The sequence below is a fragment of the Danio aesculapii genome, chromosome 13 (assembly GCF_903798145.1).
Source record: "Danio aesculapii chromosome 13, fDanAes4.1, whole genome shotgun sequence".
Lineage (NCBI taxonomy): Eukaryota > Metazoa > Chordata > Actinopteri > Cypriniformes > Danionidae > Danio > Danio aesculapii.
The window spans coordinates 27,894,520-27,922,198 of NC_079447.1; the positions used below are offsets into that span (position 1 = coordinate 27,894,520).

Here is a 27,679-nt window from a genome sequence, read left to right on the forward strand (position 1 = left end):
TTTATTTGTTTGTTTATTATTAAGCTACAAATAGTCATAGCCCTAGTCATAGGATGTTAATATTAGGTTAAATTTAGGTTGTGATGTCAGGTGACCAAAATTCAATGTCTAGGCAGTGTCTAAGGACAACATTATTTTGATCTCGATATCTCGTTGACGTTAATATTTGGTTGATTTTAGGTTGTGTTGGAAAGTAACCAAAATCAAACGTCGAGCCAACATCTAAAACCAACATCATATTGATGTCAAAAACTGACTTTTATTCATCAGGTATGGCAACCAAAATCCAACATCTGATAGTGGTAACGTCCACACAACGTCAAGCTGTAACATCATTAGACCTTAATATTGGATTGATTTTTAGGTTGAGCGTTGGACATTGACGTCGGCCTGACATTGAGTTTTGATGTCAACACAATTTTCTTTTCCAAACAAAATGCAACGTCTCCACAATATAACGTCATGTTGACGTCTTGTGCCTGCTGGGTGTTTACGCCCATTTTGGTCATCATACAGTAAACATCAGTGTCTTCTCATCAGTGACGTGCATCTAAACAGTTTCTGGGTCGATGCATGTAAGGATTTTGGACATATTCTTAGACACTTAACCTAGTAAATTACAAAAACTACTCGATCACAGTAGTTTGAGTATTTGTAATTTGTTACTTTACACCTCTGCAAATTATATAGAAAATTCTATATGTAAATATTTTGGTTCTCTATTATATATATATATTTTTTTATTTATTTATACACAATATTTATACACTTGGAAGTACACACATATTATGGAAATACAAGCTTTTATTTTGGATGTATTACTTTGATTCATTCAAGTGCAAATATGTAGATATTCAGAAACATAAAGCATTAAATATTTATGTGGAAAAACATTGTGATGCCCTATGCATGTACAGAATTCAGTTTTATTTAGCCTAATCTGACTCTACCTGCTGTGCTGGAGTCTTAACGTAAAAAAAAAAGAAGTATTTTCCATATGATCAGCAGATTTTGAGGGAACATCAGCATTTTGCATAATTTATTTGTTTTTGTTTGCATGTCTCTCTTCACTTCCCCAAACAGCCCTAATATATGCACATGTACAGTACAGCATGTGTGTGTGTGTGTGAGAGAGTCTTGGCTTCTGTGATCACGTGCAGCAACATTATGTCAGAGCTCCAGGCCGGGGGGCTCAACGCAGCGGGAGACACTGCTGTTTAATTTCAGCACTTCATCCCCCTCCGTAATGAAGCCTCCCTCACGCACGTTTGCTCACACCCTGCCAGTGCTGCTGGCGGGTAATTGGGATGTGACTGAGCATGAATATCCCTTACGCCTGCCGCAGACCGACCTCCCCGCGACCCTGCAGATAGCTCTTTGTCTTAATGGACATATCATCTTTTATTTAGATCTCCATTTGAAAGTAATTGTCAGCAGGAGGGGGTTATTGCAGTAGATGGAGACGAATAGACTGGTGTTTCACAGCGGCCCTCTTTGATTGGCCGCGGTTTTTGGCTGGCTTTGATTATGCGAGTCGGAACAAAGGTGTGTGCTGTGCCAAGCTGTTTTTGGAGGCTTATTAGAAGCGCCGCCCCGACCCCATCCTTCCTAATCAGCTGCCATTGGAGCTCTGCTGTCTCCAATGATCAAAGATGTGCGCAGCTGCCGTTCGAGTCCCAATACTGACATGTATACATTTAGATGCTTGTTCTTTTACATTCAGGATTTTTTTTATTTATTTTTTTCCCCCCATGGTTTGTTGTCAAGTAACTGCACCTGGCGGAAAACACTCTCCAGGTGTGGTTAAAATGCAACGCAGCATGTCATGTTAGAGTGTTGTTGTCTGTAAGTGTTGGGTCTGTAAACAGAAGCAGCAGGAATCATGGGAGATGACCTCAGGAAATGTTAGATTCGGCGGGGATGATCAGAGAGAGCTGGGCATTTGCGCATTTCAAACATCGGAGGTGTAAGTCAACACCAAATCAAAAGCACCTAATTTATGCATGTGCAAATCTTCCTTTTAGACTTTTTGGACCACACTTGGACTTTGTTGCGTACAGCACCGAGTCACACTGATCTTGCTTCAACTAAAAATGATGGTAGCACTGTATAATAAGGTTCCAACTTAAGTTTTGTATTTACTAACAAATACAAATAATGAACAATACATTTATTACAGTATTTATTATTAATATTCAGTATATTCATCTTTAAAATGACACAGTGCCTCAGCGGGTAGCACTTTCGCCTTACAGCAAGAAGGTCGCTAGTTCGAGCCCCGGCTGGGCCAGTTGGCATTTCTGTGTGGAGTTTGCATCTTCTCGTGGGTTTCCGCCTGGTGCTCCAGTTTCCCCCACAGTCCAAAGGCATGCACTATGGGTCAGTTTAATAAGCTAAATTGGACGTAGTGTATGTGTGTAAATGCCACAGTATATGGGTGTTTTCCAGTGCTGGGTTGCTGCTGAAACAGCATCCTCTGCGTAAAAACATATGCTGGAAAAGTTGGTGGTTTATTCCACTTTTTTCAACTTCTAAGTAATAAAGGGACTAAGCCACAAAGAAAATGAATGGATTAATATTTATCTTTATTAATGGTAAATAATACTTGTTAACTCTCAGAGCATTAACTAAGAGCAGGTTTCGGCCAGCCGCTGCAAACAGATACTATACCAGAGTTGGTGATCGGTGGGTTTTACAGAATGTACCAAAAAGCCTAGGACCAGGGGGTGGGGGTGAAAGTACGGGAGTTTTCTGGGGAAAAATAACTAAATATATGGGTCTGAAATATAGGAGACTCCCAGGAAAAAATGGGAGTGTTGGCAGGTATGCTTATTGTACAGTATGAACAGTATGATTGGTAACTACTTTCTTATTGTTTGCCTATTATTAAGATATTAAATATTTATAAATGGTTATAAAGTTACAATACCTTCCCAATACCTAACGCCATCTACAGCCTTTCTAACTATTAATAAGCAGCTAGTTAATAGTTTGAGCTAATAGTCTTAGTTAAAGGTTTGTTAATAGTAGGAATTGTGACTTAAAATAAAGTGTAACTGATGATCTCTGGCATCAAGAAAATATGTACATCCACAAAAAAATTTACTTTACAGATCGTCTTCACTATACTTTGTTCATTGAGTTGTTAAATGGCTGATTAGATATTTATGATTTTGTTTACATTATGAAAATACATAATACAATCACTCCGTTTCATACCCATTTGATGCTTGGCCCTCTAAAATAAATTGCAGTGCCAAAATCACATGCTGTCTAATAGGTAGTACATTTGATTTGAAAATTACTTTGTGTTTACATTGCGACTGTTAGAAATGCATGATCTTTATAGGATTATTATGGTCATTAGAAATACTTTTCTAACAATACTATGTTAGTCGTGCTGTTGCTAACATTTGTATGAGTTGTGTTGCTTCACTGCCATTCACAAATTCTCTTCTCTTCCATGGGCTCATGGGATAGTAAAGTGTCTATAAGAGGTGCACTTCAGAATCTCAGTAAAACTGATGGAAAATTCTCCTCACAAATAGTTTTTCGCCAAATATATAGTATGGAGGTAGGCATATTTGGACAGAAGTGTCATTTCAGAACACTGTGGTAAATTCAGTCAATTCTTAAGTATTATGTTTGTCCTGCTTTTATACAATGTTGAATTATGAACAGTTTTTAATAAAAATATCTTAATGTGTGCCATATTGGGTTAGAACACCAGGAGTAATTGATAAGAGTTTTGATTTTTGTGCCTTTTTTATGTAGCTTCCAGTATGCTTACTGTTTTGAAATCCAAAATAATTGATTTGAGAAGACTTTCACCCCTGTAAGCATCACTAGTGCGGCCAATTGGTTTTAGAAGACATCAATAGTTAAATGAAGATAACTTGTGTGCAGTCAAGGGCTTTCAATTGATTTTAGGATAAATGCACCATCTGGAAGGTTCAATTTGGCAAGTCAATATTGTGGCAGAACTTACACCATGAACATGAAGCCTCCAAACAACTCCACGAAAAATATCATTAAAAGGCACAAAGCGGAGGGATGGATATGAGAACATTTCCATGCCAGTGGATTTACTTTGGAGTTAAAATCTGTGATTAGAAAACTGGCAGAGTGTAGCGCTGTTGAGTTTTGATTGGCAAGAAATATGTCAGACTGTTTTAGTAAAAATTGACTTTAAGGAACCTGGGATGCCTCATCAACAGCTTTATGATGTTTACGTCTCTTGGTCTAGCTCTAAACAGTCTTCCACAGTGTAAAGCTAGGTGTGTTGCATCACAGACAGACGGAGTGATTAATTTCTCATGTATACAGGTCATCTCTCAGGCATAGCATCTCATTCACTAGGGGCCCCATCAACAGACACTGCAAGGTTGCAATAAAAGCAGCAAACGTAGCATCGTGTACTCTAATAAATCTTCGGAGGTTAAACCCCACAGCACTAAAAACCTAGAAAGACCTTTTCATCATCCCCATAAAAGTGGCAATGTCACAGTGTTTGTGGTAAGCCACCGTCCAAGGTGCTGGAATTAGTGCTCCCCTGTAATCGAGTTTAGCACAGCCTACAGACAGACATCCTGGATGTTGTTTCTTTGTGCCATCCGCTTTTGTGCAAAGTTTGTACAAGTCCGTTATAGTTGATATCTTTTTATGAGCAGTACTCAATACAATCTGAATGCTACTTCAGTGCCAAAATTAGTAAATGAGTAGCAGGTTTGAACCCTGATGAAGTGCTGATTTGACTTTTTTTATTTACTTGCTTGCTTTGAAATTGTTCCAAATTGTTTTTTTTTATGTTTCTGGTATCCAATGACTTCTGTTGTATGGAAAAAGGGAAATATTGAAATGCAATATTAAAAAGGCCTGTAGGTAGCCTTTAAATAGATAAGGAGCAAATCATTGAGCAATTCATTAATTCGATTTGTTTAAAAGACAGATTCATTCAGGAATTGAATCTCCCTTTTTATTAATGGGTCATTGAATTATTGTTCCATGGATTAGTTCTAATTGTAGATTTTAACAGAAAGGAAATCACTGTGTGTTGATCAGAGGCCCAACAGGTCTTGTGTGGTTTACAGTAGGGCTGCAGCTATTAATTATTTTAGTCATCGATTAATCTGTAGTTGATCGATTAATCGGATAAGCTTTCCTTGTTTTCTTTTTAAGATATTTTGACAGAAATGCAACAAGGTTGTGCAAGTCAGTTATAGTTAATCTTTTTATATTCAGGGGATTTTATGACCAGAACTCTATACAATCTGAATGCCACTTTAGGGCCAAAGAAAAGACAAATGTATACAAATTATTTATTTATTTATTTATTTATTTAAATGTCCAGTAATGCTTACTTTTGAATGGACACCTAAAATTAGTATAAAGTTACCTCCAAAATAACAAAATTTCACAATTGTTTGCAGTGAAATGGCCTGTTGCACACTAATATTAACATGCAAGCCCACAGTAATTGTTTTAGTCTGATTGATGCCAACAAATTGTACACAATGTTTTTATGCGTATTTATTGGGTTATCCTTCACAGTACAGTACAGTGCAATACCAAATGGATAGAGCTAGACTCGTCACCATGGAACAAGACAAGGGAATGACAACACAGGAAGCAGCATTTTTAAATACAGCGCTCAGCAATGAATCGTGGCTGACCCAAGCACAAGGCCCCCCTTTCGCGTCTTGATTTTGTGCGACACGGTGGCACAGTGGGTAGCATGTTCGCCTCACAGCAAGAAGGTCGCTGGTTCGAGCCTCGGCTGGGTCAGTCGGCGTTTCTGTGTAGAGTTTTGCATGTTCTCCCCATGTCCATGTGGGTTTCCTCCGGGTGCTCCAGTTTCCCCCACAGTCCAAAGACGTGGTATAGGTGAATTGGGTAGGCTGAATTGTCCGTAATGTACTGTATGTGCGTGAATGAGTGTGTGTGTTTCCCAGTGATGGGTTGTGACTGAAAGGGCATCCGCTGCGTAAAAAAACTGCTGGATAAGTTGGCGGTTCATTCCACTGTGGCGATCCCAAATTAATAAAGGAACTAAGCCAAAAAAGAAAATAAATGAGTGAATGAACTTGATTTTGGAAAAGATGTAATATGTGAACAGCCTGTATGGCTTTGTTCTTTGCGCAATAAGGATGTGGATTGCAACTTTCTGCCCCAATTTTCACACCTAAGTAAAGCTACTATTGGCTATAGAAACGCAAGCCTGATCAGGGTGACCTGTTTCGAACCATACTGTGCTGTACTGTACAGAACCATAGCGCTCAGTGAAAATGAGACATAAATGAATGTGAAATTTACTGAATGTGAAAATAAAAAACAGGAAAACTCAATTTTAGAAGTTGGTCACACAATTGAGTTTTCATCATTCATTATTCCCAACCACTTCCCTTTCAAACATTAAAATGCACAAAAGAACGAATCTCTTTATTGTTCCTAGACTTCAACATTTAAACTCTGAATCTGACCAAAATGTATTTATTTGTTCTCCTTATCAGTCTGCTATTACTTCCTGTTTTTACTAGTTATTCTCTAGCTGAGTTGCACGCACAGGGGCCTCTCTCCACCACACTACATTCTGCCTTTCCAGGAATTGTCAATATATAGACAACTTCCTAGATCCTGGATATGTGATTTCCAGCTATTTTTTTTTCATGCTCTCAGACATGGAAGCTGTGTTTATGTGTAACAATAATCGCTTTTCCTCTCTTTTCCCACTCGACCAGTGGATGATCCAGGAGCCGCACAATGTGGGCACCTTCTTCGGCTGCATCGGAAAGGATAAGTTCGGGAAGATCCTGAAAGAGAAGTCGGAGGAGGCCCACGTGGATGCCCACTACTACGAGCAGAGTGAGGAGCCCACGGGGAGCTGCGCTGCCTGCATCACTGGCGACAACAGGTCAGCCACCCCTTTCCTCTAGGGAGGGTCCTTATCGCTTCCTCAGGATAGCAGCCCCCGGCGCACACACACACACATTCACACACCCCACCTCACGATGCATTGGGACTCGGCGTTCCCTCGCCGGCTGTTCTGCTCTTTTCCGCCAGAGCTCTTGATTTATTTATTTGCCAGGGTTAGATCAGCACAGAGGTATTTTGATACACCGCATGACTTGGCCCTGAAGGGTGCTAGATTCCATGACTGAGCAGATATGTGAAACTGCTTGGGCTGAATTACGTGCTACCTACACGTTTGAACGGAGCAGATTGACGTGTTTATTTAAATGTCACTTACTATTTCTCAGGCCTGCGGTGAGAATGCGATAGCAAGCATTGAAGCTTATTGACTAATCTGTGATTGTATAGGCTCTGAGGATTTGTTCAAATGAGTAGCAGGTTTGAACCCTGACGAAGCACTGACTTGGCTTTGGAGCAAGGCCAGATAATGAAGGAATTCATTGTATTCTTTTTTTTTTTAGCAAAATAAGTTGATTCTTAATTTCTCTGTTTTATTAAAGGTTACAAATCTTAAGCATTATTCAGCTAAAACTGACATTTTTATTTACTTGCTTGCTTTAAAGTTGTTCCAAATAGATTTTTGCGGATATCTATTGACTTCTAAGTATGGGAAAAATTTTGAAAATATTGAAATGCAATATGGATTCTTTTCATAAGACTGCTATGATGCATTTAACAGTCATCAGCATCTTAAACACTTGAAAGCTTTTAACCCTTTCACGCGTGTGTTTTAAATACTCTAGCTGACCCTTCTGTGTGAGTATTTTTTTGTGACCGTTACTTAGACCTTACACTTACACCTTACACTAATACATTTTAGTTTTAAAACGGTGTTTTAGAACGAACATGATCCACAACCACACCGGCGTTTCACCTAGCATTTCTGAACAGATCTCCGTTCACACTATACCGCTGAAAATGCACATCACGTGACCACACACACACACGTTTGTTTTTGTGAAAAGAGGGTACATTACATAGGTTTCCATTTATTTTATACTGCTCAAACCGTATATTGTATTGCCTTCACCCCACCCTACCCCTAAACCCAACCATCACAGAAGACTGTGTGCAGCTTTACTCTCTGATAAAACTCATCCTGTAATTATAAGCTTTTTGAGAAATGAGGACATCACTAACGTCCTCATATTTCATCTCCTTTTTGTAATACCTGTGTCATACCTATGTCATTATACAGATTTGTGTCCTGATATGTCACGTGTACAGTGCATCCGGAAAGTATTCATAGCGCTTCACATTTTCCACATTTTTTTATGTTACAGCCTTATTCTAAAATGGATTAAATTAATTAATTTCCTCAAAATTCTACACACAATACATCATAATGACAATGTGAAAAAAGATTTTTTGAAATTGTTGCAAATTTATTAAAAATAAAAAACCCTGAAAAATCACATGTACATAAGTATTCACAGCCTTTGCTCAATACTTTGTTGACGCACCTTTGGCAGCAATTACAGCCTCAAGTCTTTTAGAATATGATGCCACAAGCTTGGCACACCTGTCTTTGGGAATTGTTGCCCATTCCTCTTTGCAGTACCTCTCAAGCTGTATCAGGTTGGATGGGAAGTGATGGTGTACAGCCATTTTCAGATCTCTCCAGAGATGTTCAATAGAATTTAGGTCTGAGCTCTGGCTGGACCACTCGAGGACATTCACCGAGTTGTTGTGAAGCAACTCCATTGATATTTTGCTGGTGTGCTTTGGGTCATTGTCTTTCTGGAAGATGAACCGTCACCCCAGTCTGAGGTCAAGAGCACTCTGAAGCAGGTTTTCATTCAGGATGTCTCTGTACATTGCTGCATTCATCTTTCCCTCCATCCTGACTAGTCTTCTAGTTCCTGCTGCTGACTCTCACCCCAAAGAGATAAATTTTAGTCTCATCAGACCAGAGAATTTTGTTTCTTATGGTCTGAGAGTCCTTCAGATGCCTTTTGGCCACTCCACCATACAGGCCTGGTTGGTGGATTGCTGCACAGATAATTGTCCTTCTGTAAGGTTTTTCTCTCTCCAATGTCCAAAATGTCAAAAGGGTCCATTAAAAAGACCAGTAAGTAGCTTTAAATTGAATTGGAGCAAGTCATTGAGCAATTCATTCTTTCGATTTGTTAAAAAGATAGATTCTTTCAGAAATGTATTCCCTCCCTTTATGAATGGGCCATTGAATCGTTCAGAAAGGAAATCGCTGTGTGTTGATCAAAGACACGAGTTCTGCTGTGGTTTGAAGCAAATATCAGTAATTATTACAGCATTCACTATAAACATTTGTTCACAGCTTATTTTAAGGTACATTAGCTTCTATTAACAAATCATTAACTAAGACTTTGAGGTCAATATAGTACTAATATGTTGCTTATTAATAGTTAGTAAGGTTGTAGTTGGGTTTAGATATGGTTGTGCGCAATGAGAGCATACTTTAAGTACTAATATACAGCCAATATCTTATTAATTAGCAGGTGCTAAGCAAATGGTTACCAGTAGTAATTGATACTTACACCAAAGTGTCACCAAACTTATATATTTAGCTTGCTTAAGGGATGACAAATTTTCTTGCTTGACATTTGATTGTATTATAAAAGTCACTTTAGAATGTTTGTTGAATTGAAGTCACAGACTATTAATGCTTCTGTTCCTTTAATAAAGAAATACATGCATTTGCGGTGGCACCAGTGTCTGTGTCATCAGCTGAGTAATAGATGTCCCTCTGAGGAAGTCGTGATCGTTCAGGTGGTGATCTGCATTTGTTTTGCATGCGTTTTTTCATGCTATTGCTTTTTAATCAGAGCTGCTAACAAAACAATTGTAAAGTGTTCGTGTGCATGAACAACCGCTCACAGGTGTGCTCTCTCTAAAGCTGAGCAGACAAATGAGAGGCACTTCAGATCATCCCGGTCACTTTATTTTGTGTTTTTCTCATCCGTGCAGTTGATGTTGAGAGAATGTTGATGAAAGCAAATGCTAACGGATGGCTTTCTCCTTGTGTCACAGACCACACCTACTTTTGGTTATATGATGTACAATAACAGTCAAAGTTTTTTGATAAAATCTATATATATTAGGGGTGTGACGAGATGCTTGCTTCAGGAGACGAGACAAAAGTTTGGGTCCATGAGAACGAGACCAGACAGAATTTTTATACTATTTTTTTTTTAATCCTCGATAAAATATATGAATGAATATATGAGTCTTTTATTCAACTGGAAAAAAAATCACAAAATGCCAAACTATTTTATTTTATATTATATATCAACTTGTAATGAATGTTATTTTAGATTAGATTAGATTCAACTTTATTGTCATTACACATGTACAAGTACAAGGCAACGAAATGCAGCTTCGGTCTAACCAGCAGTGCAATAGCAGCAAGTGCAGGATATAGGTATAAGTTATAAAGTGCAGTTATAGAAAAACTATGGTAATATTTACAGATGGATGTACTATGAACATTATATACAGGTAGTATTAGCTATGAACAGATTTACAATAAATGAATATATGTACAGGATACTATTTTACTTCTATTTTAATGGATTCTATGTTGTTAAGGACATACAAACACTGCAAAAGATTTTGCTGTAAACTATACTGACTGGACAAACTCTGAGCTACTGGTGTGAGTAAAACTGATAGGAGAGAGCAGTTTTAATGGAGTTTGATACCGCACACTAAATGAAAAGAAAGGCGCCTTAAATGAAGACGGGTGTTTATGCGCATACTCTGAGTTGTGTGTCTGTGGTCCTTTATTGACTCGGTAGGTGCAGAGAATAGTGTCAAACAAATGTTTGTGTATGGCTTATCCTGTCGCAAAATGCTGCTATAAGTCCTACACGATGGTTTGATAACTGAGTTTACATGTCTGTACAGCATTTCAATAATGCGACTAAAATAGGACTATTTTACGTCTTAATTCGATGATTATGTATTTCAGCATGTCTTAAGTGCTTTTCCGTGCAATTTGTGTAGCAGCCTTTGCTTTTGGACGTGGCAACCTTTGAACTCTGGTGAGTAATGCGGTGACATCACACTCTGCCAAGCAAACGAGTGACATGCAACACGGGCAGCCCGGGTTGCCAGGTGCGTGCAAAGCACTTGATTTGTAGTTCAAATTCAATCCTGCCTCCAATCTTTAGTTCTAAGTTCATCCTCACGCTCCATCATAACATTACGAGACAACTTTTCACCTCGACGAGAAATCTCATTGGGATTTAGTCTAGCAAGATGTCATAGCCCGAGATCTCGTCACACTCCTAATATATATATATATATATATATATATATATATATATATATATATATATATATATATATATATATATCCCCTCCCTGCCCCCTTGATATATAGATATATATATATATAATCAGTTGCTTTTTTAATAAATGCAACCTTAATGAGAAGAATAGATTTAATGAGAATAGAATAGAAAGCAGGGGCAATTAAAACAGGCCAGGTCTAGATTTTCATTCATTAATTTTCTTTTCGGCTTAGTCCTTTTATTAATCTGGAGTCGCCATAGCGAAATGGACCGCCAATTTATGCGACACATGTTTTATGCAGCGGATGCCATTCCAACCGCAACCCATTACTGGGAAACATCCATACACACTCATTCACACACGTACACTATGGTCAGTTTTAGCACACCCAATTCACCTGTACCACATGTCTTTGGACTTGTGGGGGAAATCGGAGGAAACTTGCTCGAACACGGGAGAACATGCAAACTCCACACAGAAAGGCCAAATGACCCAGCCAAGGCTTGAATCAGTGACCACAGCGACTTGCTGTGAGAGGAACGTGCTGCCCACTGCACCACCGCTTCGCCCAGGTCTAGATTTTATTTTATTTTATTCATCCTTGATGAGAAGAACAGACTTCCTAAAAAAAGACCCCAAAAATTACCATGATCCCAAACTTTTGAGCGGCATTGTACATTTCAAAAGACTCATGTATCCAGTGAAGATATGCCAGTGCAGAAGCAGATTTCTGAGGACTGGTCTCTTTGTTTGGACTGTCACTGAGTTAGTGCAAGTGAAGCGATGCATTAGAGACGGTTTGAAAGAGCAGCGGCTTGTAGAGCTGTCAGCCTTGGCCTTATGAGACTCCTCTCATTAGCACCTCACCTGTCAAAAGCAGACCCTTTCATTACAGGAGACTCGCAGACCTGCAGCTCAAGGCCTGAAAGCAGTTTGATCAATATCTTCCTCAATACTTTTCCCCCTCCAGCGCACCTGTACGCAGCCGCTGGTGAGACGCTGTTAAAAGAGTGCTGATATGAGAGCAGGTCGCGGGTCTCTGCCCTTCTGCCCACTGTGAGGCGTAATGATGGCATGGAGGAGAGTCTGCTCTGATCAGCATGACTGTGCCTCTTCAAACGCTTATCATGTCTTAATGGATTTGATTTTGATTAACACAATGACATTGAGCCGAAGGGTGTCAGATCAGCATCTTGCTTCTGGGGATTACAATCAGTTGCTTTTTTATTTATTTTTTTTTTTTTGAGTGGTTTTATTAGATGAATATGCATAGCTGAGATGCACAGAATAACAGTGTATTGGCGACACACTTTAGTGGATGATATTAAAGAATTTATGTGTAATTATATGGGATAGGAGTGTGTATCCAGAGTTATTATTTGAAATAGTATGTATTGTAAATATGTGAAATATTTAGTTTGGTTTGTTTTAGTTGTCTAATAGTACTTGTAAATGTTGGTGAAATTGTTAATCAAATTAGATGCACAGTCTACAGATGTTAAACATGAATTCTAATATGACCCTTTAGTTATTATATTCTGTATCTAAAGGTTAATTATTTGACAACTGCTTTTTCATAGCCATTTAGAGCATCCCGCAGCAGCAAATTAACAAACATTTTAGATATTTTGAATACAAAATATTGAATTAATTGGTAACATGATTCATAATTCATAAGTGAATTTAAAGGTTAAATTCACTTAATTATTTTCACTTAATTATTTACACTGGAAAAAAAATATGTCTGCAAAATTGTTGCAAACAATTTATGTGTTGAATTAAATCAATCAAATTAAATTGTTCAACCTAATTTGTTTGTTTTAATAATAAATTGTTTACAACCACTAAACTTTAAAAAATTAGTGAATCGAAGGAATCATCTTTGAATCATTTATTTCAGTGTACAATAATCAACATTTAAAGTGGGTCAAAAACGTTTTATCAAAATTGTCCTAAGACCAGAATGGTGGCAATTCAATAGTTTTAGGATGACTTTAGTGAAAGGTGATGAGCCACTTGAAATGTTGACTTCTGTATAAATGGTATTGCTGCATGTAAAATTGATGTTAATTCAAATATTGTTTCATTATTTAATTAATAAATATACAGAAAAAAAAAAATTTATATTTATATATATATATATATATATATATATATATATATATATATATATATATATATATATATATATATATATATATATATATATATATATATATATATATATATATATATATATATATAAATAGAGAATATGAATATATTATAAAGAAAAAATGGGTAAATGATCATGTCCAATTTCCATCTATCATCAACATATAACTCTCTCTTTTAAAAACACAAATGATTGATAACAATTGAGAAATAAAACACTGTTAAGTGAAATCTGTAGCGTTCTGTAGAGTTCAAAATAATTATAAAAATAAAAATAGTCGATTTTTCGTGTTGAACAATATTTATCTTATGATGGCTGAATTCCTGAATTTACATTTTAATACGCACACATAAAAAAAAGTGTTATTATTATTAATATTATTATTATTATTAACAAATATAAAATAAAAATGTATATAAAATAATAATATTATATACATCCCGTTCAATTTTTATTACTATTTTGGTAAAAATCATAATTCTGTAAATTCACATACGAAGGCACAACAAAGCTTTTATTGTATTATAATAGCAGTTGTAACTAGATTTATAATGGTGTTATTAATATTTATTAGTGATGCATTTGATTGTTTTTATATATATGTTCATATTACATTATGTACTAATTTCTAAGTGTTTATTAATCACTCATGATTGTGTTCATAAAGATGCAGTTGGCAATTTTAGAATGTTGTTATGGCATAGTTACAGACTCCTTAGGAATTTAAAAGATTTTGTTCTCTCAAATAAATGAATGGTTTTATAATGCTGATAAGAGCCCTGTGCCTTATAAACAATTATTGTGTGGTTTATAATACAAAAACTACCCTTCATGAATGAATCAGTGATGGCTTTAAGTAATATGTATTAGTACACTATTATAATATGAAATAATTATTATTATTTAGCTATAGCTGTCTTTATAATACAGTGTATTGTATATTGTGTCTTTATATATAAATTTTTGGAATTGATTATAAATAATTATAAACAGAATTATAGTTAATTATAAGCATAAGCTTCATATAACTTTTTTCTGGTCTTGAACAGAATTAACTCTCATATACTGTACACTATCCAACAAAAGACTTGTCATCGACCCCAGTTGTAAGAGTAACAAATAATAACTTGACTTCTAGTTGATCATTTGGAAAAGTTGCAGAAGGTAGATTTTTCAGATGAATCACCGGTTGAACTGCATCCTAATCATCACAAGTACTGCAGAAGACCTATTGGAACCCGCATGGACCCAAGATTCTCATAGTAATCAGTCAAGTTTGGTGAAAACATTCAGTATGGGGGCGTGCGAGAGATCTGCAGAGTGGATGGCAACATTAACAGCTTGAGGTATCAAGACATTTGTGCTGCCCATCACATTGCAAACCACAGGAGAGGGTGAATTCTTCAGCAGGACAGCACTTCCTCTCATAGTTCAGCCTCCACATCAAATTCCTGTGAGCAAAGAAGGTCAAGGTGCTCCAGCATTGGCCAGCCCAGTCACCAGACATGAACATTATTGAGCATGTCTAGGGTAAGATGGAAGAGGCATTGAAAATAAATCCAAAGAATCTTGATGAACTCTGGGGGTCCTGCAAGAACACTTTCTTTGCCATTCCAGATGACTTTATTAATAAGTTATTTGAATCATGAAGAGATGTATGGATGCAGTCCTCCTAGGTCATGGGAGTCATTCACAATATTAATTCTTTTTCCACTGCACCATGACTTTATATTCTATACCGTACATCATTTCTGTAAAGTGACTAGACTTTTGTCTAAGCAAAGTCAGACCTTACTGTCCTAATTAAAAAATTACAAATCAAGGCATGATCATATTTTATTTTGGTAAAATAAGTGTAATCTAGAGGCCTTTGCCTTTCATATAAGCCACTTCTGATTCCAACTGATCAACTAGAAGTCAAGTTATTATTTGTTGTTCCTAAACCTTGGATAGGCGACAAGACTTTTGTCAGGTACTGTGGAGATGCAAGATTTTGATTTACACATCTTAAATGTACCAAATATCCCCACATTCTATGTAATATTTAATACTACGTAATACTAATTAATGCTTCAGATTATTTTAGCTGTGTTCTGTTTGTGTTTTTCCACATTGTGCAAATTGTGTGTGTATATATGTGTGTATGTGTATATATATATATATATATATATATATATATATATATATATATATGCAGTACATATTTCTGATCGGGTGATGTACATTCATATGCTCTTGAGTCCTATATACAAACATGCACCTGTTCATAAAAGCTCAGTCTCTGCCATTTGTATCAAACCTCTTCACTTTTCCCCCCCAAAAGCCATAACCGCAGGTCTATTGATTCTCATTTGTGGCCTGACTGTGCATAGCAGCGCTTCTTCTCTGAGGCTAATGCTGCTTCATTGTAGCGGCCGGCCTGTTGGGACCGCATCCTCTCAGTAACAAGTGAATAATGAGAGTGGTTGTTTTTCAAAGTGGAATTAGTTGTTTTTGTTGATACGAGGACCACCGGGAGGTTAATGGAGAAACAGCAGTCCCGGTGGACGTTTGCAGTTCTCCTGCATTATTGATTTGTTTGTTCATTTATTTATGGGAAAGGTCTTGTAAGACGTTTGCACTTAAATAAAAAAGAGGAGAAATAAAGGGGGAAAAAAGTGTGTTGATATTTAATTCTGGCTGAGCTGACACTAAGCAGCTGTTTAGAAAGCTATAGTCCATATGTTAGTCGTATTCCGCCTACAGCAATTTACAGAGGTACAGCAGCGGCACGTTTCACTCAGGAAAAGAGCTACATAATTTACACAATCACCCTGAAGATAGAGTCGCTTTCTCAACTGCATTATGTGGCGGCTTTCAGATAAAGCCATTTTAGAGAAGGAAATGGACATTGGTGTTATGAGGAATAGACGGTGCCTTTGGGTCATATAATGATGATAATTTCAAGACGCAATTTTTCTCAACCTTCAGGAGAACGAATATCTGAAGCATTTTTTTAGGTATTCAGCTAGTAACAATTTGCCTTGTTGGAGAATTTATCATGCAAGATGCATTTAGAATTTTTTTAAGATGCCCAACAAGATGCTTTTATATTTTATGCTATAAAGTAGTTTTCGTTTGTCTCTTAGGGCTGCATGATTTTTTTTGTTTATCCACGTAGTATAGTATACTTTTCTCTTAAATGAAATTAAATTTCTCTTAAACTCATTAAATGAACGAGTCTATTTTTTTTTTTAAAACATCAAATTACATTAATTGTTATAATTTTGCATCCTTATGAAATATAGTAAACCAATCACAAGCATTGATAAATACAGTACACTGCTTGACAAAAGTATTGTCCAGGGTTCGTACTGGTGCTGGAAATCCTGGAAAATGCTTGAATTTGAAATTGCATTGCTTTCATAATAATTTGTTATCTTCAGAGTACTTTTCCTTTTACCTTAAAATGCATTTTGCACATAACGAAAACCATTTGACAGGTGGGACATTTGCCATTCAGTTAAAACAGTACCGTAGTCCTAACCTATTGACAATAATAAAAAGTAATATTGATTTAAGCTTACAAACTATGCTTTCCATATTTGGTGACTGATTTTCGAAACTGTTGACATAGGAACAGTTCATTAATTTGCAGCAGGAATATTCTCTGACTCATAAGGATTTAATTTGTTACATGACTTTTGAATAGAGAAGGACATGAAAAATTGGTACTACACCCAAACACAATCTGACTGTAAGCTAATTTTTTGAGAAATCAACTTTAGGTAGAAAGAGACCAAACTTAAAAAGATACTTCATCCAATAACTTTTTTCTGTTTTTTCTTTTTCTTTCTTTTTTTTTTTTACCGTTCTTGAGTGAACTATTTCAATAAATCTACACTGAAAAAAAAATATTCAAAGATGATTCCTTGGATTTACTCAATTTTTTTTACGTTAAGTGGTTGTAAACAATTTATTTGGGCTGAATTTAAACAAACAAATTAAGTTGAACATTATTAAATTTTATTTGTTTGTTTAAATTCAACACAAATAAGTTGTTTGCAACAGCTTTGCATGCAACACTTTTTTCAGTGTATTCTCCAAAGTATTCAACAATTCAAGTTGAAATGTCATATTGTGTTTTTTTAAAATAGCACAATGGATTTAAATGTGAAAAAGTACATAAAGCAAATATAAATGTAGTTTATCGTGGTTATTAGGTGCTGAAAAAACATAAAAATGCACCTTGAAAGTCCTTGAAAAGTGCTGGAATTTGAAGTTGGAAAAGGTGTAAGAACCCTGATTGTCGCCTATCCAGGTTTTAGGAATAACAAATAATAACTTGACTTCCAGTTGATCATTTGGTATCAGAAGTTTCTTATATGAAAATCAAAGGCCTCTAGATTACGCTTTACCAAAATTAAATATGATCATACCTTGATTTTTAATTATTTATTAGGACAATAAGGTCTGACATAGACAAAAGTCTTGTCACAACAGAAATAATGTACTGTATAGAATATCATGGTGCATAGTCATGGTGCAGTGGAAAAAGAATTAATATTGTGTTTGACTCCCATGAGCTTGGAGGATTGCATCCATACATCTCTGCAATGACTAAAATAACTTATTCATTCTTTGCCATCTGGAATGGCAAAGAAAGCGTTCTTGCAGGGCTCCCAGAGTTCATCAAGTCTCTTCGAATTCACTTTCAATGTCTCCTCCTCCATCTTACCCAAGAAATGCTCAATAATGTTTATATCTGGTGACTGGGCTGGCCAATCCTGGAGCACTTTGACCTTCTGAGAAGGAGGCAGCACAAATGTCTTTACCTCAGGATGTTGATGTTGACTCTGCAGATCTCTCGCACACCCCCATACTGAATGTAACCCAAAATCATGATTTTTTCCTTCAATAAACTTGACTGACTTCTGTGAGAATCTTGGGTCCATGCGGGTTTCAGTAGGTCTTCTCCAGTATTTGTGATGATTGGGATTTACTTCAACAGATAATTCAGCTGAAAAATCTACCCTCTGCCACTTTTCTAAATGATCAAATAGAAGTCATGTTATTAATTGTTGCTCTTACAACTGGGGTCGACGACAAGACTTGTGTCAGGTAATGTAGAGCAAAGATACAAATGAAATAAACAGTATTTCATGGTTTTCTGAAAGTCTAGCAAGTATTCAGGCACAAATTGAATAATCAAATGTAAAATAACACAATAATGCATTTATTGTTAATACACATAAATACAATTCATCTTTATTTATATATTTAAGTTAAAATCATAATTACTTGTGCCTAAATTCTTTAAAGTGGCTTGAAATGCTCACACACCACTTATTGGTAAGTTTATGGATAAACTTTGCAGTGACTCCGCGAATCATGTATGTTTTGAACTATGGCTTCTGAATAATATCATCTCTACATTGCAGATGTAACTGTTGTGGATATTGTGTGATATCAATGCTGAAATTATATATTGTGCAGTCCTACTGTCTCTATTGTTGAAAATACAGTATTTATATTTGTTTATTATCTTTCTGGAAAATGTATTGATTGACATGTTCTTAATTGTAAATTATGCAAGCAGGAAATAGTAGTTCTGCAAGGTAATGGCTGCTGAATAATAGCTTATGCTTCAAATGATTTGTGTTTATAATGATATTGACCTCAGTTTGTACGGCTGACAGTTTGATTTACTGTAGTTTTGTGTTTTTGTTCTGTTAGGTCTCTCGTTGCGAATCTCGCTGCAGCTAATTGCTACAAGAAAGAGAAACACCTCGATCTGGAGGAGAACTGGAAACTTGTTGAGAAAGCCCAAGTTTACTACATCGCTGTGAGTAGAAAAGTCTCTCTTGACACTTTTGCCTTTTTTGCAGTTTGTCACCATGTGATGCGAAGTGTTAAAATACTTTTTTTTTTTTTCCTCAAGCTGGCAGTTTGATTATTGTTTTCTGAGCCAAGCTTTCATATCGCAGGGGGTGCAACTTTTTGCTGTTGATTAAGATTTTGTTTGGTTAAATGTTTTCAAATGGAATTTTATGGTAAAAACATTGTCTTCTGCAATGTGCAACTTAAATTCCAACCTCTTTATATGATTCATGAAGTCCTGAAGTGAAGAAACTGGTACTTCATGGGTGGGAATGAGCTCCAATGCCACTTACACTGATACTGTATTATTTGCACTTCCATTTGCAAGTGGATGATGTTAAGTAATACTGTTCTAAACAGAGTCTGAAATGCTTTAAACCTGTCCACTTTGAACCAGATTCAATTGCTTTCATGATGTAAATTCTCATTAGGTTTAATACATTAACACAACTATTATAGACTATGGGATGTGTTCCTGAAGCAGATTGTATGTAAACAGCTGAAATTGTTAGTTGGGTTTAAAAGCAAAATTGGCATAGATAAACAGCAGAAATATAAGTCCCATATACATTCATGTTAGACTTTTTGAGAAATTTGTTGTAAAATACTTATCATCTTTATTAACTTTTATTCTCTCTTGAATTAATAATGACTATTGAGTTGACTTTGTGTTCAATATATTATTTCTGTATTAGATTAGATATTAGATGGTCTATTGAGTCGTTTTAAATGAACTCCAAACACACCTGAACTCTTGTTACACTGATGAAGGCAAGTGTTTGCTGAAACACGTAGGTGCCATTTTAATGGAATAGCCATGTTCATAAGGCTTTTAAAATAATTTTTTCACTTTTTTGAGTGCCTTGGAATTATATTTTTGCTTTTATCTTTATGTATCCCTTACCCAAAGAGCACCAACACGTAAATTACCCCTGAAGCACTTTTTGTTTGATTTCGAAAGTTGGCATACATTCCCTTATATGGCAGTTTTGGATAAAGACTGATCATTCTTTCAATTTTGAAACGCATAGGTCAAAAAAAAAAATATTTTTTTTCTGAGCATAAAAAAGTGCAAAACAAATAGCTACTTCAGACATGAATCAACCAGTGGAAATAATGGTCATTTATTTTCTTATTGGGTTGATAACAATAACATGAAAATAAGCGTTTTTTTTTTTTGGTCAATACTGATATACCTCATTCAATATATTGTGCATAATGTGAGAACACGATGATCTCTTTCCAGTGGTGATTAAAACATAAACCTATAACATTTAGCACGTTTTTCTGACAATCAGAGAAGAACCTGAATCTACTTAGTTGGCGTAGATTCACTTATATGGCAATTTTGGACGACAACTGATGATTCTTTCAATTTTGAAACACATAGGTCAAAAAATATTTTGTTTTTCTGAGCATAAAAAAAGTGCAAAACAAATAGCTACTTCAGACGTGAATCAACCAGTGGAAATAATGGTCATATATTTTCTTATTGGGTTGATAACAATAACATAAAAATAAGCGTTTTTTTTTGGTCAATACTGATATACCTCATTCAATATATTGTGCATAATGTGTAGAACACGACGTTCTCTTACCAGTGCTGATTAAAACATAAACCCACAACGTTTAGCACGTTTTTGTGACCATCAGAGAAGCACCTGAATCTACTAAGCTCCACGTTGTTTATATCATCCTTGTTCAAGTTCATAATGTAAATTACATGATATAACATCTTGCTATTAATAAAACATTAACTATGTTCAGCCTTAATTAACTCCTAATTTTCTGCTTGTTAATTGCTATTAAGGTAATAGTTAGGTTTAGGTATTAGGTAGGATTAAGGCTGTAAAATAAAATCATCAGACTATGTACTTTATTAGTACAAATAAACAGCCATTCTCCTAATATGTTAATAGTTAGAATTGCCACATGTTAATAGTGAGAATTGGTTATTTAAACTAAAATGTTACTGCTTATTTTCTAATATTAGTTCAAAAGATCAGATAAGTTGATTAAGTTCCAACTCTCCTGTTAATGGAATCAGAAAAATGGTTCAAAAGTAGTCAACGAAACTGATTAAATGCTTTCCTCACTCTCCTAGTGATCCAATCAACCAAACCATGTCATAATACAAGGTGTAAACAGGGCCATTGGCACACATTAGTATACTCTCTCATCTGTGAGAGTACAGAGATTTGATTGAGGGGTCTTGAGGGCAGAGTTCATACTCTCATAGAAAACCTGGAAAAGTCATGGAATTTTTGGCATTTTCCAGGCCTGAAAAAGTTTAGAAAAAACAGAAAAACCCACAAAGTTTTGGAAAAGTCATGGAAAACAGATAACTGTATAATTGAATATAGGTTATTTCTTTATTTTCTGTCCTTGGCCAATCACATACTCTCACATTTTTAGTGCGGTGTAAGCATTATCTAAATCAATTTTACATAGATATAAATTGAAACTAAATGGATCGTTTTACGATATGCTGTAAAAAAAATGTAACATGCATTGTTTTTCTTTTACCACACATATGTAGACATTGAATGAAACATGAAATTTTGCTTGAACGTCTTGGACAAATCAGTTGTACCCCATATATCTTAAGTCATTAAGAAAATAAGTTTTTTGTAAGCACTCCTCTGCTTTGTCAGTCAACTGTGCTGGTTAATTCTGTATCCACATCGCGAGAAGAGAGAGATGCAAAAAGCCGCTGCTTGTAATTACCGGTAATCAAGGTTGGTGTGAAACGAGCGACCCCATTACACTCTGACCTTATTGTTAATGAGCCATTGCAAATGTGATTGGGATGGCTCTCCACGTGGGTCTGTACCTGCTGTAACCGCCATTCATCGAGGGGAAAGTCTGGCATCTGCGCGGGCTCGGACGTCATTTGTTCAATACCTGCATTGTAGGACTGTGATTAACCTCGAAGCAGGAGTCAGTCTTTGAAGCTCAATTTGGCAGCCATTGTAACGTGACACTCTAATCAAATCATTTTTGTCCCTGATTAAACGTTTTTCATCACACTGTCGTTTGGTGAATGGGAAGCTCGAGGCTATACATGAATATTGAGGAGCCGTCGCGTGTTGACGGCCTTTGTGTTTTCGAACTTGGCTGAATGCACCAATATTCATGGGAAAGTGCCCTGATGGCTCGTTTCATCGGCTGCTTTTCAGCACTCTTGTTGCATAAGCGTGCAGTCGCACAAGGCGTTCCACTGAACATGGAGATCTGCATCAAACTGTGCCCTTGGATGAATGGCCGTCCTCAACCACAGAGAAAGAAAGCGAGCGAGCAAGCACATTCCAGTGTTTATTGAAAGTCTTGTCCCCGTTTTGTCAGCCCAGGCTTTTCAGTTGTACTTGTTTGACAGCGATCCTAAGGGAGAGGTGATAGTTTCTGTTGTGGATGCCCTGCTTGGTTTGTCCGAGGCTCAAATTTCAGCTGAGATTGGAGTGCTGAGCATCCCAGCGGGCAGGCTTGTTTTTCCTCCACAGGTCCAAACTGAGCCGTGATAGTAGCTTCTCCAGGTGCTCTGCAGGTCTCCGCTCTGCAGACATGTTTAATGCATTTGGCCGAACTGCACATCCATTCTAGCCCCCATTTTTCTTGTTCTGTGCTCTTGTTCCTGTGTTTCTTGGCCAGAGGCGGCCCCGCTGATGTTCGAGGAGTGTGAGAATTGATTATCCAACCAGAGCAAGTTCATTACTAGAGTAGATCTTCTCTCACCTTAATGGTGTAAGAACCACTCCTGAATTCTGGCCCTGCCTTTAGAGCAGAGATGTTCAGAGTCCCTTAGGGAGCGGACTTGACTGTGTCAGGAGCACTGACTGAGGTCTCAACGGTCCAAGTCTCAATGGACTTCCTTTTTGTTCTACACGCACTTGTTTCTGAGAAGGGAGTCTAGTGCTTGTTTTGGCTGAGCCTCAGATCTTGATTGTTTGAACTGAGAAACTGAAAACAGGCTGGTTGATCAAATAAACCGAGTGCTCTTGTTCGTTGTCCTGCTGGTTATCTGGGAGTCTCTGTATTCGACTGACGGAGGATTATGTAAGCGATTTCCTCTTCCATATAACCATCACAGGCCGTGGCACCAGCCAGTCTGTCCTTGTTATGCATCAGGCCACATCTGACTCTTCCTCTCTCTCTGTCTGTCTCTCTCGCTCTCTCTCTGCTGACCTTAAGCTTTTTCTGGAGTATCTCTTTCTTTGTTTCTTTCTGATAGAGATTTCTGCCATGTTGTGAAATTGATGCAAGAGAGACTAATTCATTAGGGCTGGGGCAAACAGATTTTTTTTTTTGTTTTTTGTTGAATCTGTCTGTCTATTGTTCTTTGTATATCTGTTGTTCTACAGTATCTGTCATTGTTGTTCTGTCTTTGGCTGCATCCGAAACCACCTATTACTCATTAGATAGTGCATTTGAATTTAAACGTACTACTCGGCCGTCAGAAAAGTACGTTCTACACAGTATGAATGTGAGCAGTATGAGTGGAATTCAGACGTACTACATCCTCCATTTTGTCTGTCATGTGGTCTACATGCATCAGTTGCATCGCTTCACTCCCATTCATGAGTTTTCGCGTGGGGCAACATGGGATAGCGCAGCGTGCATGGGATGCGCACTTCAGAATCTCTCCGGAAGTAGTAGGTCATTTGGGTACTTCTCACATACTTTTTTTTAATTCTATAAATTCGGACCTACTACTTGGCTCGCAAACTGATTTTAGCGTACTATATAGTATGGAAGTATGCAATTTCAGACGCAGCCATTCTGTTTCTGTATTTTTCAATAATGTCTTCTAACTACTATTCTTTCATTTTTGTTGTCTATCTTTCTTTCATTCTATTGTTCTACATTATCTGTCATTCCGTCTGACATTTTTCTATCAATCCACATTGCATCTGTTTGTCATGTCTTGTTGTTTATATCTCTCATTCTTTTTTTCTAACATTCTGTTGCTCTGTTGTCCTGTCTAACTGATTTAAATGTAAAGTTGATTAATCAAACCAGGAAATGTACATCTATACAGGGCTTTGTAATTCATCCAAATGTTGTGTCCTTACATGAAAGCAGAGAATTAAATCCCATTTAATTTAAAATGCAAATATGTTGGCCGGGTTTGCAGTGCGTTAGGCTGGATTTATCATCGGTGCCTGTGCAAATATGTAATTGCCATGTAATTGGCAACCATGTGAGCCCATCTGTGAGATCACAATACAGCGGTGGTCAATCCTCCGCTGGGACCCTCAGAGAGCCTCTCTTGCTAGACCACTTCAGATCTGCTCACATTCGCTCATAGCTCTCCTGACATTACTGCGACGGCACCCCGGTCCACCAGCAGAATTCTTATCTGCTATTTATAAAGTCATGGCCCTAAAATGGGACCGTATCATGGCATCAATCAGAGCTGCTCCATTTTCCACCTAAGCACCTCTCAGTAACCAGCTAGATTTACTCATTTAATGGTAAACAAGGACATATTGTGAATGGTAAGTGCAGAGGTCTGCTCGATAGTCCTCCGCGGTGCATTTTGCTGAGATTGTTTTTTAAAGAGGGCTGAGTGGAGAACATCCAGCGCCATTTCCACTTAATGCACTGTGGCATGCTTCAGTGCGGTGATAAGGGAGGCCTCCTTGAGCGGTAATCTCCATTGACCTTGTGTTCAGAATGGAAGACGACCCTGTGTGAACATGAAACCATGCAACTCGCTCGCCTTAACCTCAGGGATTGATTTTAATTTACCCTGATGTCGTTCTATTGAGAGGCTAGATATGCATTTCCTGAAGTAAATGCCAGTGCTGGCTAGGCATAAAGGATAGTTGTAGTGCAGAATTATGTAAGATCAAGTCTTGGGCTTTGGTTTTTCTTTATTCATTTTTCTTCGGCTTAGTCCCTTATTTATCAGGGATCGCCACAGCAGAATGAACCATCAACTATACAAGCATGTTTTACACAGCAGATGCCTTTCCAGCCGCAACTCAGCACTGGGAAACACCCAAACACTCTCGCATTCATACACACACTCATACACTACGTCCAATTTAGTTTACCCAATTCACCAATTGCACTTGTGTTTGGACTGTGGAGAAACCGGAGCACCCGGAAGACACCCACGCGAACATGGGGAGAACATGCGGTCTCCACACAGAAATGGCCCAGCCGTGACTTGCAAACTTCTTGCTGTGAGGCGAGAGGGCTAACCACTGAGCCACTGTGCCACCCAGGCTTTGGTTTTGTCCATGTTATTGGTGTTTATTTTAATTGTTATTATTTTTATTGCCATTTAGTACGCAACTTGTTTATTAATTATTTCATCAGTTTATAAATCAAACACAGTCTATGTAAAGTATAGATCAGTGGTGCCCAAACTCTGTCCTGGAGGGTCCTGCAAAGTTTAGTTCCAACCCTAATCAAGCTAGCTAATCAACTTCTTTTATCAGGGGTCTACTAGGCTTTTTATCGTAGGTTACTAGGCTTTCTAGAAACATCCACACAGGTGTGTTGAGGCAAATTGGAGCTAAAATTTGCAGGACACTGGCCCTCCAGGACCAAGTTTAGCCACCCCTGGTATAAATAAAAGTGTGTATATGGCATTAGTGTTATTTGTAAATTATGTAATGAATCATATAGATTGTATATTTAATACATAAGGCAAATCATACAAGTAAAACTATTATTGTAATAGAATTTGTGATAAACATTAATGTCTGTGTGCGTTTATGTGTCGGTTTCTGTGCACAAACCATAGTATATAGACAATTATTTTGGTATTTAGGAAAAATATCATTTAAAAGTATAGTAAATGGACCCTATTTGTAGCTTTTGATTGTTATTATGTTATTATAATACGTGTATTGTTTTTACTTAAGCAATGTATATTATCAATATTATTTTTCATTTTACAAATAATTGTTTTTATTATTGTATGTGTTTAGCTATGTGTGGGTGTATATGCGTATATATACTGAAATTTGGTACCAATCGATACAGAAATGTAAAAAAATTCCATTTTCCGCTAACATTTAAGCAATATTGAGCACGTTCTTAAACACTGGTGATTTGCCATTGGGTTTATCTGCTCAACAGAAATGACATTGGCTGTGAAGGTCATCAGTTCACCTAACTCACCGCTGTTTACTGAGTGCAACCACAGGTACAGGGACATTGGATCAGCCGGTTTGTCTATAAACTGACATGCAATCGATACGCTGATGAATTGCGGCTTAAGTATAATATATATTTTACTTTTTTTTTCTATTTTATAATTGTAAAATAATATGTAATAAAATAAAATACCTACATACCTACCTTTTATATATTTTATCTAATAAATATATTTTTTTAGCATTGTGTCGATCAAATGAATCCTAAATTATCTACACAATAAACATTGCGTGCACTTTTTCATGTGATCTGGGCTAATATCATTTCTTAAATGATACTTTTACACTAACACTTAATATTACAGAATTGTTAAAAAAAAAAACCTTACTGGAGTGTTTGGGGAATATCAACACTGTGCCGCCTTGCGAGCTCTGTAAATATTAACAGCAATTCTCAAGATTGTTGTTCCCCTCGTTCCTCCTGCTCGCCTCCCTCTTTTTTCAGTTTCATTCATCTGTAAATCAGATTAGTGTGAGGGAGTTTGTGCGGTAAAGAACTGATTAATGATGCCTGTTGAAGGGTGCTGTTGGACGAAAGAGGAGAGCTAATAGAGGCTCGGGCCGCTCTGCCACGGTGGCGCGGCAGAGGACAGCAAACAGGCAGAACAGCCATTTTTCACTGGAGAAGAGAAAGAGAAGAGGAGGGAGAGAAAGGAGGGGTGTTGAACTTGTGCCAAATGTTTGGTGGCGGCTGTTGCTAGGAAATCAGGATCCTGAGGCAGAGTGTGTTCTTCAGTGAGCAGTAATGAGAGACAGGAGCAGAGCCACACAGACACACACCAAAAATGGAGATGTGTTTTAGAGGCACATTCAGTTGTGCTGTGGATTAGATTTCTTCTGTTTTAAATTCTGGAGAGTTGTGAAATTATGCACAGAATATTTATTGTTTAGGTTTGTCATGTTATTATAGGGCTAGTCCAATTATAATATGTCATAATATGTCATCTTTTACAAACCTTCTTGTCAATAGAGATGTTTAGAACAGCTTTGTTTGGGCTGAGATTTTTTTTTTTTTAAACTTAGTGTCTAGTCTACATACACTTTCATTCATTGGAAGAAAAAGTCCAGCATGCGCGTTCTGCTAAGTTACACATGTTTGGAGTGTAATTTACTGGTGTACTGTCCCTTTAAATGATCATTTCATTGTTTATATAACAATATTTCAGGTAATAACAATATTTCAGGTTTTAAATTTGGCAATCGAATCTATTTTTATCTCTTTTAAACTATTAAAATGAAAATAATAGTAGAT

General features: G+C 36.8%; 1 protein-coding gene across 2 annotated transcripts in view; it reads left to right on the forward strand.

Annotated features, from left to right (window-relative positions):
* adka (adenosine kinase a) overlaps window positions 1–27,679 on the forward strand; it is a 284,700-nt gene that overhangs the window by 123,138 nt on the left and 133,883 nt on the right. For both annotated transcript variants that reach the window (XM_056471599.1, XM_056471600.1), the window contains exons 5-6: window positions 6,738–6,910; window positions 19,115–19,223. In XM_056471599.1, the coding sequence (XP_056327574.1) occupies window positions 6,738–6,910; window positions 19,115–19,223 (282 nt within the window). The remainder of the gene's footprint in view (window positions 1–6,737; window positions 6,911–19,114; window positions 19,224–27,679) is intronic.